We start from the raw sequence: 16,633 nt of genomic DNA, 5'->3' as shown, positions 1-16,633 counted from the left end.
CATTTTAAAAACATTATCTTACATGTACTTTGTAAATGATAGCTTTAGCTATTGGGCAGTGCAGGAATACAGTTAATTAATAAAGATTAGATTCCTCATTCCTACTTTAAATATGAACATGGAAGACCCATCATATTCTGTTTGATCCTGATCAATCTTAACAAAAGTGATTCCCTCAAAAAGGGCAGAAGTATTGAGCATTGGTAAGATTCTTTGGCAAGTACTGTACAATTAAGAAACTGAAGAATGTTTTGTCTGCTCAGATCTTGGAAGTGTGCAAGCCAAGAATCATGCCAAACATTTCCTTGGGATTTTCCAACAGAATTCCAATCACTCCTGGAGGACTTCTTGCTTAAAGGCGTCACTTACACAAAGGATTATACATTACAAATCCACATAGTGTTCATTATACGTTTAATTTTCAACAAAAAAATAAAGATCAAATAGAGTCAATTTGCTAAGCAGCAGTGAAAATGTCATGTGTTACATGCTTAGCACTGAAACCATACCACTCGGCAAGCTGAAATTCTTTAATTAACCACATCCTTTCCCGTTCTTCTCCTTCAGCTTAGCAGTCAGTGGTTCTGAAGGGGAGTAAAAAATGTGGCTTGTCAGGCCTTTCTACTTTTCTCATCCTAACCGTGTAAGAGACATGAACACTATTTTGATCTAGCAAATGTTTTTTTCAATTAGTAAGATTTTAAGAAGTGAATTCAACAAAAATTCTATAAACTATAACAAATTTAAGCCCAAATTCTATGGTGCACACAAATTTTTTAAACTCTTACAAGACATTTGAAACAGAATAAAGAAAAATGCTGCATGGGTGGATGACACTTTTGACCAAGATAAAGGTTAAACGCCCTCTGCTTCCAATCACTTATTTGAGAAGCAGTAAATAAGGACTTCGCAGCCACAGTTACACAGCGGCATGCCACATGTTTGGACTAATGTCTCAATACTCAGGATACATACTGTAATTTCAAAACTACACTTAAAATCTTCAGATCTTACAGGAATTATTTAAAATACAGAAAAGCCCTGTGCATATCACTGTGGCTGCACATCCCATAGTACTGAGAAGTGGGTTGAATTTGAACAGAATCTTTCCTATTCTTCACTACAACATTGCAGTGTAGTCTGATCTTGATAGTATCTAACAACATACAAAATTATGTGGGTGAGTTTAATGGCAATACTCATAAAGACTCTAAAACATTCAACAAGTTTTTTGTTCTCAAAGCAGATAGAATAGTTGCTGTAATGCATATTTTCTAAGAGGAAAAGCATCCTTCATATTGTAATTTACTATTTCAGAGACTGAAGTTAGTTTCTATGCCACACAAAACAATCTGTTTGAAAGCATAGAACAACCTCCACAAGTAACATACTTAAAAATCAACTCCTCTAAGTCCCTGGGGAAGTCAGTACTGATCATGAGTACTGGTATATCTAAAACAAAACCAGATCTATAGTTGTCAACACCAGCATAAAAAGCCAGCATCCATTAACTGCCTCACAATCAAAGAGGCAGAAGCAGCTATGATATATTGAAATATTATTGGCTGAAGGGAAAGAAGTCAAACTTTGTGTTCCTAGGGACATATCTGTGAGCATAGTCTTTTCAAGTGGACTTTCTCCTAGCGTCTCAGAATCTTGTTCTTCCTTTGTAGACTGTGTTGTGCTGAGGTATGTTAAAACAGAACTGAGAGGTTTTCTCTGTGTGTTGTTAATTGGAAGTTATCTTCTAAAAGACATTATTAATTTTTGCCTATTTTTCAAAGAAAGACAAAATTCTTCTGACTACTGGAATTACTTTTTGGGAGTTGCTTGTACTTGTACATCTTCCTCTATTTTCTTCAGGGTATCAGCCATCAAATTGCAAGCATTCTTGTGTTTTTGCCAGTGCAGTACCTGACACTCTCTGCAAAGGGGAAAGATAAAGATAACTACCACCACCGTCAGGTTCACAATGGAACATACATTTAAAAAAAATACTTTCGCTTTACATTGAATGAAGATGAACAGGAGAGTGCGGGGAATTTTAATGATATTTCATATACAAGTGAAGTGATTTCCTTGTTCCTTTGAAGAATACAGGGCTAGAAATCGATGGGGCATCCTTCAATGAAGGTTAACAGTCTGCACTGAGTGATATGGCCACTTTGGGCAGCTGAAGAAAACTTGCTCTAAGCCAGAGATGGGGAATGAGTGGCCTTTCAAGATGTTAACTATAAATCCCATCATCGTTAATAATTGATAGTGCTAAGGGCCAATGAGAGTTGGAGTCAAGCAACATCTGGAGGGCCACATTTGCAACCTTTGTTCTAGATACTCTTTCATTGCTGTTGACAAGACTAACCATAGATTTTCCAGTTTATAGCAGGAGTAGGAACAGTAGGCATTCATATGTTGTTGATGCCCTAGTCACTCTAGCCAGCATACTCAGTGAGGAAGAAAGGTTTACAGTTCAGCAACACCTGGAAGGGTTTGATTAAATACTGCTTTCGTATTGGTTAAATAATAATCTGATGGAGAAGATGTCAAAGCAGTTAAGTGTCTCTACAACCAAAGACCTAAAATACTTTCATTTAAATTTGGCATCTCTTTATTACATATGCATATCATGAGTCATCTCCTGTGGTCCTTCTGAGGCCTATTAATCTGTTTCAGGCCAATGCTTTGCATCTCATTCTTTGGACATCAGTAATGCTGGTTAGAGGTTTGTACAAAATAAATTTCAGACTAGATTTCTGCATTAAATGAACGCTAATGAAATACCCAATGGTATAGATTAGAAAGCTGGCCCAAAACTAACAAAATGAATTTCAACAAGGAGAAATGTAAGGTACCACAGTTTGGCAGAAAAAGATAAAATGCAGATATAGTATGGGGCTTTGCCATTATCTTTGTTTGTCCTGCTTCTATTGGCTGTTGGCTGCTTTCCTGGACAACTACAAGTTTAACATGAGTAAACAGTGTGATGCAGCACCTAAAAAAGTCAATGCAATTCTAGGATGCACCAATAGAAGCAAATTTGTTTTCTAGAAAATAGGATTCAGAGCAATGAATCCAAACTACAGGAAAAGAGATTACATCTCAACATTAGGAAGAACTTCTTGATAGTAACAGCTGTTCGACAGTGGAATTTGCTGTCTCAGAGTGTGGTGGAGTCTCCTTCTTTGGTGTTTTCAGACACAGGCTGCAAGATCATGTGTGGAAGATGCTTTGATTGTGTATTCCTGCATGGTATAGGGTTGGACTCTCTTCCAACTCTATGATTCTATTTATAATGCTAGTTTCTAGTCAATGATGTTTGCTAGTATTTCTGAAACTGCTATTAAAAGATCACCACACTATTGTCAGGTGTGCTTACCGTTTGCAATACCATTCATTTCGGCAACGGGAGCAGCGCTTTGCAGCCTCAGAGCCACACATTCCACACTTGGGTTTGTCTGGGATCAGGGCTTCTATTACATCCAGGTTGTATGTCTTGGCCCACCTGAATGGAGATAGAAAGCAGTCCACAAAAAATTCACAAAAGCATAAAATTCCAGCTGATTTTTAGCTTTTGCTGGTCTGCTCCAGGATGGAGGGTCTATAATGCAGACTGATAACACATTGAATACTCTTTGGGGAAGCTGATAGGTGCCTTAAGATGACTTTATTGCAGTAAGGGGGCAACTCTTGGGTTAAAACAGTGTCATATAGCTAATATGGCTGAAGACTGCATATACATCTTTGAAAAAATGTATTTCCAAAGAGTTTCTTATGCCCAGAATCATTGTTGTGCCCTTTCCAAGTACTTTCTGACTTATTGCAATCCTAAGGTGAAACTACCAAGAGATTTTCTAGCCAGAATTTGTTCAGAGGGAGCTTGTCTTTGCCTTCCTCTGAGATTTCCATGGCTGAGTGAGAATTCAAACCCTGGTTTCCCAGTGTCCTAGTCCAACACCCAAAACCAGAAAACTACACTGGCTCAGTATGCCCAGTATGGCACCAGATCCTGTCTGATATTGGAAGCTAAGCAGGGTCAGCCCGGGTTAGTACTTGGGTGCCACACCACTAATGAATACTAGGTGCTGAAGGGATGTTTCAGAGGAAAGAACTGGCAAACCACCTCAGAGTATTTCTTGCCTAAGATAACCATGTGAAATTCATTGGGTTGCCATAAGTTGGCAGGCAACTTGAAGGCACACACGCATGCACACTTAGAAACAGTGGCAAATTTGAGATTAGAAGATGTTCTTCTAAAAGTAAGAGAATCAAATGCAACATTTTGATGGACAGTGCTTTGGGGACCACTTCCTTATTCTAAAGGTGCACACTGGCTTTGGACATTACTATCCACTGTGAATATTATACTGAACACAATAAAGAGGTAACTATAATTTGTTTCTAGAAAACAGTAATCAGAACTGGCTAGTGCTGGGTAAATGGAAGAACCTATGAAGAAAGACTGTGATAATTTAATACAGTCCACTGAAGTTGAGGAGGATTTTAGGAGTTTGGATGTTTTTTGCCAATTCTTTCTATTAGTAATACACTGGTCAAACTCCTGCTCAGCATTTTAAAAGTTCAAGACCTACAAGAGACATAAATTCTGACATATTTCAAACAGAATTCTCCAAAGGTTATTTCTGAATAACTTTCTTACATGAAAGTTGATTTCCCATGTATAAAGAGACCCACAATTTTTAAATTTGACCAAGGAAGTCCAATTTCAATGGTAGGCTCCTAAATTAATTGAACTGGGAAAGGTAAATTTTTATTTTTCAATGTGAAAGCTTCATAGTGGTTCTCTGCATCAACTAGGCTTCATGAAGAGTTCAACCAAATTTGTTTTTTGTTGCGTAAGATTATGAGCAATTTTGTGTGTTTTTCATGGTTTTTTTGTAACTGTGTTTGCATTCGCTTCCAAACATTTCTTGAATGCTTGCAGAATGTAGAATTGGTTTTTGGCAAGGTAATAATAATAATAATAATAATAATAATAATAAATTTTATTTATATTTCCTGCCTCTCCCAATGGATCGAGACAGGATTACAACCATAAAACAGTAGTAACATCTAGATTGCATGCAATAAAACAATACATCACTCAAAAATACAGTTTAAAACAATAGTAGGTAATGGTATGGTACTCATCCTTTCTGTTCTACTCTTCCCAGTCTCTTCCTTTTCACCCTCTCCTGTTTTGGCCTATACTCCTTCTTTCTTTTCAAACTTCCTATTTAGAAACTGAAGGTTTGGGTCTTTAAAATTCAAATTCAAGTGCTATAGTACAAGAAATGTTCAGGTGCTCTGGCACTATCATGCTGCTAGACTAACTGCACAAAAAAGAGACGAAAGGTGAAAGGGGAAATGGTTTTGGTAGGCAGGAATACTGGAGGCTTCTAAAAATAAAACTCAGGTGCTCTAGTGCAAGAAAGATTCTTGTTTCAAAAATTTCAGGTTATATTGCTATACAAATATGGCGGGGGGGGGGGGGGGGACAAAAGGGAAACACCCAGTGGCCACAATCACTGCGCACAGAAAGCACTGCCAAAAACCAAAATGAAATGAACTATAGAAACAGCTACACTCATGGATTTGAAATTTAAAATGTACTGAGATAGGAAAAAGTACCACATTCAGCTAAGGAGCATGAAGATATAATAGGGAGATGAGCATAGAGAACTTTTTACCTGCGAGCCTGGCTCTTCAGCTCTTCCTCTGAAGGACTAAACATATTCTTTACCTGGTGCTTGGCAATCGCTTGCCACTTTCCTGAATTCTCTTTGATAACTTGTTCCCAGATTACAGGAACCTGTAATGACAGGAAAAGAATGAAAGGTGCATCTATCAGAATCCAAGGATCAAATAAGCAGTAATAATTCCTGAGACTCATCAAAGCACAAGCACCTATGGAAGTGATAAGCATCAATTCACATCAAAGAAAAAAAAAACAGGATGTTGTGTGTGATAAAAGGAAAAGGCTAGGATATCTTTGTTTTTGGAGGAACACTGAGCAGCTTTATATAACACTGGACAGGAACCAAGGAAAATAAATTTCAGTATAATTATTTAAGATGTCTTAGCTTCTTACTTCTAAACCAGGAATGGAAAACCCATGTCCTCCAAGATGTTTCTTGACTACAGCTACGACCATCAATGACCATGCTAGGCAGGAGTTTCAAGTTCAACAATATCTGGGAGTGGGCACAGGTTCCTTAACTTTGTTCTAGACAATTATTCAGTGAGTAATTCACTGTTAAGCAACATGCTTTCTTTTAATTGCTGAACTGCCTGTGCCTCTCTCCCTCTCCTTTGGAAACTTATAAAATTATCTCCTATATTGTGTTACCATGAGAAATCCACAGTACTCCTGGGTTACACCTAGCATGCAGACTTCTCCGTGCATGTTACAAGATGTAATGCAAGATTTGTAACAAGGGACAAGCTGCCCAGAAAAAGCACTGAGGGCAGAAACACCTATGTTAATTTAACTTAAATGTGGGTGTAGAAGATCTAATTTTTAAGGCAAAATGAACATGTGAAGGAGTGAAACCTACCCACCTTACCTCTCCACACTTGGTTTTAGCAAGGCATTCCCCCCCAACCATACACATACCATTTCTAGTATTGCAGGTATCTACTTTGGTATTGCCTTTCTGTGGTGATGGGACTGCATGCTCCAGTGAAGTGAGAGGCTGTGCTGTTGGTAGAGTCTCCCACATCAGACTGGCTTTTGCTGAGAAGCTACACTAATGAGCCAAACAACTACTGGATAGCAGCAGTTGTGGGAGGTGACACTGATGGAGGATCTCTCAGAGACTGGCAGTAGCACTTTAGTCTTATTAGAACAGTGCAGAAGGAGGAACCACTTCTGAATATCTTTTACCATGAAAACTCTATCTGAGACAATCCAAAATGATCTTGTAGGTTTCTCATCAAAGTTGGCTTGACAGCAAATAACAGCAGCAGCACTAGAGGTGGTGGGAGAAATGGCCTAAAGCTCCAAGGGCAATGAAGTAAGGATAGGCACTGAGACAGGCACCCTGCACCACATGCTTTATTTTATTTTATTTTGATATAAAAATATTACTTCCAACCTGGTTTACAGAGAAATAGCCAAGAACCTACTTAATGAACATGTGTATATCTAGTGTGACTCTCTTGGAGTTTGTACAATACTTCCTAATTGTACCATGCCATCTACGCTAGACCCATTAACCCCTCAGGCTATGGCAGACGCTGACAGCAACAATGATTTTCAATTATTCCTGTAGTTCAACCCATGTTTCCAGTGCAACTAAAAATGTAGAACAAAACTAAGTTCATAGAACCATAGAGGAAAACATAATAAAACAATTATAGAGGAGATATAACATTATAAAAACACAGAAATGTAATAGTTTTTTGTGGGGTTTTCGGTCTATGTGGCCATGTTCTAGAAGAGTTTTTTCCTGATGTTTTGCAAGCTCTCATAGTTTACCGCATACCATGCAGCTGCGGACAAGTCTACATAGGGACCACCAAACACAGTCTGCAAACAAGAATTAAGGAACATGAGAGACACTGCAGACTGGGTCAGCCAAAAAAATCAGCAGTAGCAGAACATGTTATAAACCATTCTGGGCATAAAATGCTGTTTGAAAACACTGAAATTCTGGACCATGCCAACAACCACCATGTCAGGATGCATAGGGAAACCACTGAAATTCACAAACACCGGGACAATTTCAACAGGAAAGAGGAAACCCTTAAAGTAAACAAGGTTTGGCTACCAGTCCTGAAAAATAGCAAGATGAAGACTCAACAAATGCAAATGAGAAATCTCCCAGGGTCAGGGGTTTCCCAGCAGACAATGAGCACTAATCAAGAAGACACTAATCCTCTTTTGCATAGCCTCCCACTCTGAGGCCTGACATTAGCAACAGAACAATCCACATGCAAATCACTCCTGCCTTCCCAGGTTCACACAGTGTGTGTGTGTGTGTGTGTGTGTGTGTGTGTGTGTGTGAACACACACACCCTCACACACAATTCCTTTCTAGGCAAGCATTCTCTGAAGATGCCAGCCACAGATGCTGGCGAAACGTCAGGAAGAAACTCTTCTAGAACATGGCCACATAGCCCAAAACCGCACAAAAAACAATGGATGTCGGCCATGAAAGCCTTCGACTCCACACAAAAATGTAATTTTCAGCAGCCCAAATATGTGTAGAATATAAAGTATTTGCTGTTTAGCCAAATGTGTTTCCTTTGGGTAATATTCCACAACATGCGGACTAGTGAAATCCTTGTGATGCTTGTGAACGTCAGGAGTGCTGATGACATAAAATAACTCTCAACTGCATGTCTTCCCAGTTAAGGTGAGACTTCATCAAACAGCTCATGGGCAATAATTAACAGAAGGAAAATTTTGAAGCGAAACCTACAACGTTTCTATTGTGAGAGGATTCAACATATGGTGGTGCTGGTGGAGGCAGATTATGCTTATCAACAAATCTGTACATGAAATAAGTAGTATTGACTGCCATGGTCCTCTCCCACCCCCAACTGAATTGTGTTAACTGATGCTACATTCTTTTTCTGAATCAACTGAAGTTTCTTGAAGCTAGCAAGATTCACAAAGGCCCAAAACAAACAAGCAGACAGGGGTGGCTTTCAGCTGCTCCAGGGGCATGTTGTTTACATGATGCATGCCCCCGCAGTGCCTGGAACCTGCCCCAGGGCCACCTATGGTGGCCCAAATCCAGCCCCAAAAGGAGAAGATCTTTTCAGCTCCTTTTAGGGATTGCAGGAAGAGGTACCCTCAGGGCTGCAGCGTGTCTTTGCCATGGCCTTGGGGTGATCAGGCTGAGAGCAGCTTCTAGCCACTCCTTCCTGCTCATCTGTTCTGCCCCAAAATATATTAGCGAGTGATAGACTAACTTACTATGTGAACAATTTATTACCATTTATATTTCTCATGATTTTATTCTGTTGTCCACAAACACATTAGATTCATCTATATATATTGTCTTTTGTGGTGAACTCATTTTCTGATTTCCAGTTCTTCCGTAGCCAAAACAGCACCATCCACACTCAAGTGGAAGGTATCTAAAGTTCTGAAGAAACAACAAGGTTTGCAGAAGAACACAAAATAATGCTTAAGGGGAAAACCCACTCAAAAATCGTCAAATGAGATCTAAGCATAGTAAGTAGTGACAGAATGTGGAGTATCTGTTGAGAAGGGAAAAACAGTGAGGCAGGGGTATAGACTGCAGTATGGCTGGCACACTAAAGAGAAGCTCTCCACAGATCTTGTTGTATGTTCCACATATGATGTGTTTAAAACATAGTTTGTAATATCCAGAAAATTTAACAAAATACATCTGAGTACTATGTTAAATTAAGAATTTAGAAGCAAGTTTCAAATAATGTAAGTTTAAGGTGGATGATGAGAAATCTAAAATGGATATGGATTGGGTAAGTTTCAAACACCCTTCATATGGCTAAATTTTTACTTAAAACAGAAGTTTCTATAATTTGTCAGTTCTCTGAAAAGAGACACCAAGGCGTGGGTTTCTAAATATGAGAAAAAAATTCTGGCAAAGAGCAGTTGTGATGAAGTTTAGGCTCTAGAGGAAGGGCTGCTCTTTCAAAAAAAAGAAAAGGCTAATGCCCCTACCAAATAAAAATAGCGATACAGAGACTGAGTGTGAAGGGCTGCTCTGTAGGCAGCGAGTGATGGAAAATGGCCTTTTCATAATTGCTTGGCACAGAGACAGTCGGTGAGTTCATGGGCTGCTGGGAAGTTTCCCTTACCAGGGTGTGTACAGTATAGCTCCAGTCCCCCCCATCACAACAACCCTCCCAGATTGCTGACTCTCAGTTAATGGTACAGTAAGTACCAAGATAAACTCTAATGGCAGATTAGAGCCATTCAACATTAAGAATCCAGATAGCAACATGTCAGATTCAGCAATTTGGGTACACACAACCCATTTGTGTAATTGTTTCCATGAGGTCAGTATCCTTACCAGTGTCTGCCACAGTTATTGAAAATTCATTTTCTATGGCTTTCCCTCAGGTCAGTTTCCTACAAGTTTACTTGCACCGAACAATACTGCTACCTGCTGACTATAAAGCTCCTTCTTTTAAATGTCTGTGTGCTCAAATGCTGTAATTTTGATTGTGGCGCTTTACAAACCGCGTGGTTCCCCGGCGCTGCAAAAAGGACCCGCAAAAAGCAGGTTCTTTTTGTGGCGCAGTTATGATGCTGCAACGCGCCAATGGCGCACTTGCAGCATCATTTCCCTGCCGCAACGTGCAGACACTAAGCGTCCACTACGTCAAAATGGTGGCGCCCATATAGAATGGGCACTGCCATTTTGTACGTGCTCGGCACGTACTAGGGTTGGGGCGTCCGGAAAGGACGCCCCTTCCTAACCCTAGTATGTGCTGAGCACGTACTTTTTGGCGGTGTGTAACCTGCCTAAGTTAAGAATACGTCTATAGCTGCATTTGATAGCCAATGACTTTCAAATTATGTTAAGAGAAGCCCTAACTCCAAATTATCCAACAGTAGGTTTTTCTAAATACGCCTTCTTTTGCTTTTGACTCCATATGGATCTGCAGTTGTTTCATAAGTCAGTCAGCAACTACTTATACAGGAATGCCATTAAAAATACTTTGAGGAGTTTCTGCTCATTCTCTTTCAGAATAAAGATTGCCATACTATTTACAGCAATATTGGCTGGTACCTCAGGCTTGAAACTTGGTTTTCATTCTAGCTGATTTGCTGCAACATGAGGCAAAAAATCTGCAGCTGGGGAGTGGAGGCTTCCAAAAAGCAAAGCTGCTGCAAATATGATTGTTAGCATTAAAAAGGGAATGGGTGGTTGTGCTAGTTACAATCTGATCTTGTGTGACAGAGTGGACTGACTTTAATCTTTGGTCTACTTTGGGGGTTTGTTTTTCTTACTATTATCCCAGCAGGCATACCTGATGTAATTAAAAATTTAAAAGTAACAGAGCATACTGAGGATATGCAAACTGCTAAGGCATAACTAACCTTAAATAACCCTACTCTACCCTCTCTTTCTTAAGGATGTAAAAAGTGAGTGACCTGTTGGATCAGGTTAATCTCTGCCTAGTTCAGTATTCCTTGCAAGAATGCCAGCATCATGTAGTACCCTAAATACAGGTGATAGCCCAAGACTGAGCCTTCACCCCGCTCTGTTGAATGAAATTCTGAGACAGGGATTATAGAAATCTCCAGTGATACCAGCTACTTCCTTCTGACTTGAATACTGAAAGTGCACATCCCAAGCTGTCAACATGACTAGAACATTAAGGTCATGGAACTTACATGACCTAATAACCATTTCACTGTATGATTTGAGGAGCAACAACCTTGCTAAACTAAGATATTGGATTTTGTCACTGCCCAGAGAGAAGAACACTTAGGAACATTTGTTATGCTCCCTTGATTTGAGTTCCATGATGGAAAATAGCAGTTTATACTTATTCATAAATATACCAACATAACTTTGTGACAGAGCTATTATGCTTAAATTTGAGATCAATGTTGTTTTAATACAAATACTTCCTGATTAGCACAGTCTTTATTTTGGTTTGTGTCTTAGAATTCTTTCTGACTTATGGTAATCTTAAGGCAAATCTACAGTTTGCTTGGCAAGCAACCTTCTACCTAAGCAAAATGATTACATTCTTTTATTCACCTTTACATTAGAATTACAAGAATGGGACTCTGTGCAACTAAAAGAATGAAGGAAAATGGAGGAACAGGTATCAGGATGTTTTGAAAGAAACATGTGGTAATAGATATACCTGTTCTAAAATGAGGTCTTTCTTTGGTGGAGCAGGATCTGTCACAGCGAGATGACTCAGGAATCTTTGCAACTCCAAAAGATTGGGGAATTGGTCGAGGAGGACATCAGACAGGAAGGCACGGAGCTAAATCCAGAAATTGTAGAGAGACAAAACATTTAGGATTCCAAATTATTTAGAAGAGTCTACACAGGAGAAATTTTATGTTGACTATTTTCTTGCAGACTGTAGTGAATATGTAACCTTTACAGTAGCTAGGTTCTTTGCAGCTGCCATTACCTGTTGTAATTTTTAAAAACAAATACAGTAACTGTTACTGTCATTTTATGAATAAACTGTTATAAATAGCTTATTAGATATTTTGTTACTATTTAAACCTGTATCATATAAATACAGTATAACTTGGCTACTTATGTAAATGTATAAGAATTCGCATAAATCTTTTAAATTTCTAACTCAAAGGGTTATTAAAATTACAGGTCCTTGTAACGATCTCTCAAGAGATCAATATGTTAATGGTTAAAATGCATGTTAAATCCATTCTTTAGAATTCTAGAGGTTCTTTTTGCAGTAAACATATATAATCTACACTCTAGATATTCTCGGAGGTTGAACGTTGTATCCATATGTTATTTATGCTATGTATACATGAACATATATATACCTTTGAGATCTTGGAATACTTTTTATTGTTTTATGCTGGCTATGTGCCGTAATAAATTTGATTTGATAAGAGTCTACATGAAAATACACAACTTTGTTTTTCCTTTTAGATCTAACTACAAATTGTTTAGGCCAGACTCCACTACTTAACAAAACAGTGAAAACAATGATAAAAAGAAATACAAGTTTACTATGTTTTGAATTCTGAAGAGACCATCATTTGGGAGTGCTCTATAAAGCTTGTAAATATTATTTTTCTATCCACAAATATAACCTGCTTTTGACTGTAATACACAGAAGTCCTATGAAATTCACATTGCCTTAAGCTGACAGGCAACCTAAGACAAATACATACATGCCAGTGAAGACGGTGTGCTCATGAATCTGGGGACTAGGATTGCTTTCTTACTTATTATTGTTTTGTCAGTTTTATATTTGTACATTAAATAGATTATTTATTTTTAACAGTTAATAATTATACATATGATAATAAATATCTGATTTTTGAATGAAAAACAGAATCAGTATTTCTCTACTGTAAACTTATTTCTCCCTTCCTGAGAATACTGCATTTTACAAGGGTATTTTGTTGCAGCCAAAATGTGTTTGTTGAATGTTATGAGGAATGCAAGGAAAGACCCCATAACTACGTTTAGGTCAATTTTATACATACTCTGAGTAAGCCCCAGTGAATTTAATAGAATCTACTTCTAAGTAAATTTTCATAGCTAACCTCTGTAGTGTGATCAACTGATTTTAAAAAAGCAGTTGATTAATCTAGTTTTCAATCGCTTCTTCTTAGCTGCTACATCAATGCTCTTTCTGTGCCAGGCTTCAGCTTTAAAAAAAGTTTGCACATGTTTTTGAGCATCAATGGAATATTTTCAGAAATAGCCTTTCAAGACTGTTTCAGTACTTGTAACAATTAATGTTTGCATATTAGTCTTCGTTTCCTAGTAGTAGTTAATTAGTTTTTACCTCTTCAAAGTGGTTTTGGCTCTTGTTCTACATGTAATGATTTGGAAGTTTTGGATTTGTTTTTATTTTTTCCTGGTTTGCTGGTTTGAGGATTTTTAATGTTTATTTTGAATTTAATTGTATTAATATTAAAATCAATGTAATATGTAATTTATATGTACCTAAAAAATTGAATGAGGAAACTAACAAATACAAATACATTGATGATTCAATTATATTTCAATATAGCCTCTGTAACCAAACCCTCATTACATGAGACAGTAAATAAATAAACTGTGTTAAACAAATACCATTGCACATTGCTAGAAGAAAAGATCATCTTCTATGTCTGATGTACAATGTTTTTCAGAACAAAAATACCTCACTCCCAGAATAGAGTGCTTTTACCAGTTGGATAGAGAAAAATGTCCTCACTGACAAATACATTAAAAATGTATTCATCAGTTTACCAAATTAAGATGTGAGGTCCTATATTATTCTAGCTGTGGTGGCCTATTTGATGAGGTTCCATTACTCCTACCAGTGGTTAAAGCTAACTATTCAAAGCTAGAAAAGTATTCTAAATCAAACATATATACAGCCTATACACTGTGCAATGCTGTACCTTCAGTAGTTGATTTTTGTTGAAGTTATTGTAATTGTACTTGCGCTGGCATTCTGAACTAAGAAGCAGGTTATATAGAGCAATCCACACCTGCCCATCCAACTTAGTCATCTTCACATGGTCTTCATAGGGCACCTCATACCATGCACCATTCTCAAACTTTTTCAGCTTCCCTGCGAGGGGAAAGGGCAACTATAATATACATAAATAAGTGCTTTTATTACTAGAAAGTGTTTAAATGTGATAAATATAAATCATATAAGTCTTTACATCAATGTGAAAAAAGTGTTCTTATTACCCAGATTGTTGGGGGTAATTAGCTTACACTTTGTAAACCGCTTAGGGAGTGCTTAAGTGCACTGATAAGCAGTATAGAAATGTACTTGCTATTGCTACTGCCATTAAACTGTAATCTACATAGAATATAAATGCTATCAACTCCAGGAGAAATAAAATTACCAATACTGGATAACTGCATAGTTGCTTATATCCACTCTATTTTCTGATTCTTTTCAAAATCTGTTGGAGACTTTAAAAGAATCAAATAATGTTTTGTGATTCTGTAGCTATCAGGGTGAAAAAAGCCTCCTTCTAGGGATTCTCCTCTGCAGAACTAAAGCTGACATTTTACAAGCTGGTTGATTCAACTTCTTCTAACATGTTTTTCCATTTCAAATGTTTTTTGTACAATTCATTTGAAACCACGCTGTAAATCAGCTCTTTACACATGAAGAATAAATGGACACTTTAGTCTCTAGCATCAATTCTGGAGGCCTGAATTATCATCAAAGTAATTCTGCTCAATTATTGCTTTAAGATGAGTTCAAGAAGCTATGGAGTTTCAAGCTCCCCCTTCAGGTTGGAACAACATGTCCAAATATAGGAGTGCACCTTTAGCAAGGGACACTTGGGTGCAGTACAGACTGTGCAAAGGTGCCTTGCAGGCACCAAATTTAGGGTTAGGGACCGCACGGCAACCACACGGTCCCTAACTCTACCACGGCATGACGCCATAAAATGCCGGTGTCCCGTGTACACGGGCGCTGACATTGCTATGAAAGCGCTCAGTTGCGTCCACACATCGCTTACGTAGTGTGTGCACCAGTGGCGCACTTGTTATGTTGGTCCTGCGGTGCAAAAAGAACAATTTTTTTCCGGGTTCTTTTTCCTCCAGAGGGAAGCCACGCAGTTTGGCAGCTGTGGCTTCCCTACAGAGGAAATTACGCTACCAGCAGGCCGCTCTTTTTGGGCGGTCTGTCCCGTGCCAAAGGCAACATAGTGGAGACTTTCATCCCATATGTGAATATTGACAGAAAAGGTAAATTAATGCCAGATAATTCCTTAATTAATATAACACACATTTTAAATGAGCAAGGGCCTGAACAGACAAGCCAAAATAAAGCTGCTTCTGGTCACTTTGGAGGTATGCTGTTTAAATGACCCATACATCTTAAGAGGCCAGAAGCTGTGCCAAAGCTGTGTTTAAGTCTTTAGGACTGGAGCGTAGCTTTGGCGTGGCTTCCGGCCTCTTACAACACATGCATCATTTAAACAGCATATCTCCAAAATGATCTGAAGCAGCTTTATTTTGTCCTGTCTGTTCAGGCCCCAAGTTTAAATTAATTTCTACTTGTCCTCTCATATTTCTTGTACTTATACACTTTGTCCTCTTACAGTGGTGCCCCAGTGTGTCATCATTTGCTTTTTTAATGTGCTGAATACACACAGTGACAATCTACTATTTAAAAAGACAGAATGAGGTGTCTATTAATACAAATATGTGTGTGTGTGTGTGTGTGTGTGTGTGTGTGTGTGTGTGTGTGAAACCTGTGAGTAGGCACCACAGCTTGTTAAGTGGACTGTAGCATTTGTATCACATTGTTGTACTTATCTTTGTGTGTGCATACTGAAAAGATACACAGAAGAACAAAGAGGAGGACAATATATGTTAGAAGGGGCAAAAGAAACTGAAACAAAAAAGGATTTGATAAAGGTATGCTTGGAGTCTCTCTTTCTCTCTGGCATGCCCATCTTTGTCATTCGCATAATCTTATCTGTTGGAAACAGAGCTATAGTCAGGGACAACTGAGAATATAACTGGGAGAACTGAAAAATTTTGTTGTCTTTCTGGAATACTGATCTGTTTTTGGGGACACCTCAAAGTGCTGGTTATGTTCTATGAAGTCTTCTGTGGCTTGGATCTAGATAATCTGTAAAACCCATCTCACCGTATTAGCCTGCCAAAGTCTTCATCAAGGGAAGATTTTCTCTCGATCCCACCGCCCTCACAAGCATATTTGGTGAGGACACAAGAGAGAGTCTGCTTAATGTAGAATTCCCTTTTTTGAGAGATTAGATTTATTAGATATTGAGAAGTAACATGATAGCTGTCTTTAAATATCTGAAGGTATGTCATGTAGATGATAGAGCAAGTTTGTTTTCTGCTGTTCCAGAGACTGGAACATAAACCAATGGATTCAAATTACAAGAAAAGAGATTCCACCTAAACATTAGGAACATTCGGAACTGTAAGAGGTGTTTAACAATGGAACAGATTCCCTTGGT

The 16,633-nt window shown here is 38.3% G+C and overlaps 1 protein-coding gene across 3 annotated transcripts in view; it reads right to left on the bottom strand.

Annotated features, from left to right (window-relative positions):
• Positions 1-397: 397 nt before the first annotated feature.
• ZMYND10 (zinc finger MYND-type containing 10) overlaps positions 398-16,633 on the bottom strand; it is a 29,991-nt gene continuing 13,755 nt past the window's right edge. For all 3 annotated transcript variants that reach the window (XM_042454931.1, XM_042454932.1, XM_042454930.1), the window contains exons 8-13: positions 14,069-14,241; positions 11,824-11,949; positions 5,688-5,809; positions 3,377-3,502; positions 1,817-1,924; positions 398-584 (exon numbers count right to left, since the gene is read on the bottom strand). In XM_042454931.1, coding sequence (XP_042310865.1) covers positions 569-584; positions 1,817-1,924; positions 3,377-3,502; positions 5,688-5,809; positions 11,824-11,949; positions 14,069-14,241 — 671 coding nt within the window. In that variant the 3' untranslated portion in view covers positions 398-568. The remainder of the gene's footprint in view (positions 585-1,816; positions 1,925-3,376; positions 3,503-5,687; positions 5,810-11,823; positions 11,950-14,068; positions 14,242-16,633) is intronic.

This window comes from Sceloporus undulatus, chromosome 2, assembly GCF_019175285.1.
Source record: "Sceloporus undulatus isolate JIND9_A2432 ecotype Alabama chromosome 2, SceUnd_v1.1, whole genome shotgun sequence".
Lineage (NCBI taxonomy): Eukaryota > Metazoa > Chordata > Lepidosauria > Squamata > Phrynosomatidae > Sceloporus > Sceloporus undulatus.
Note: the sequence above shows the minus strand (reverse complement) of the source record. Positions and strands in the feature narration are given on the sequence as shown.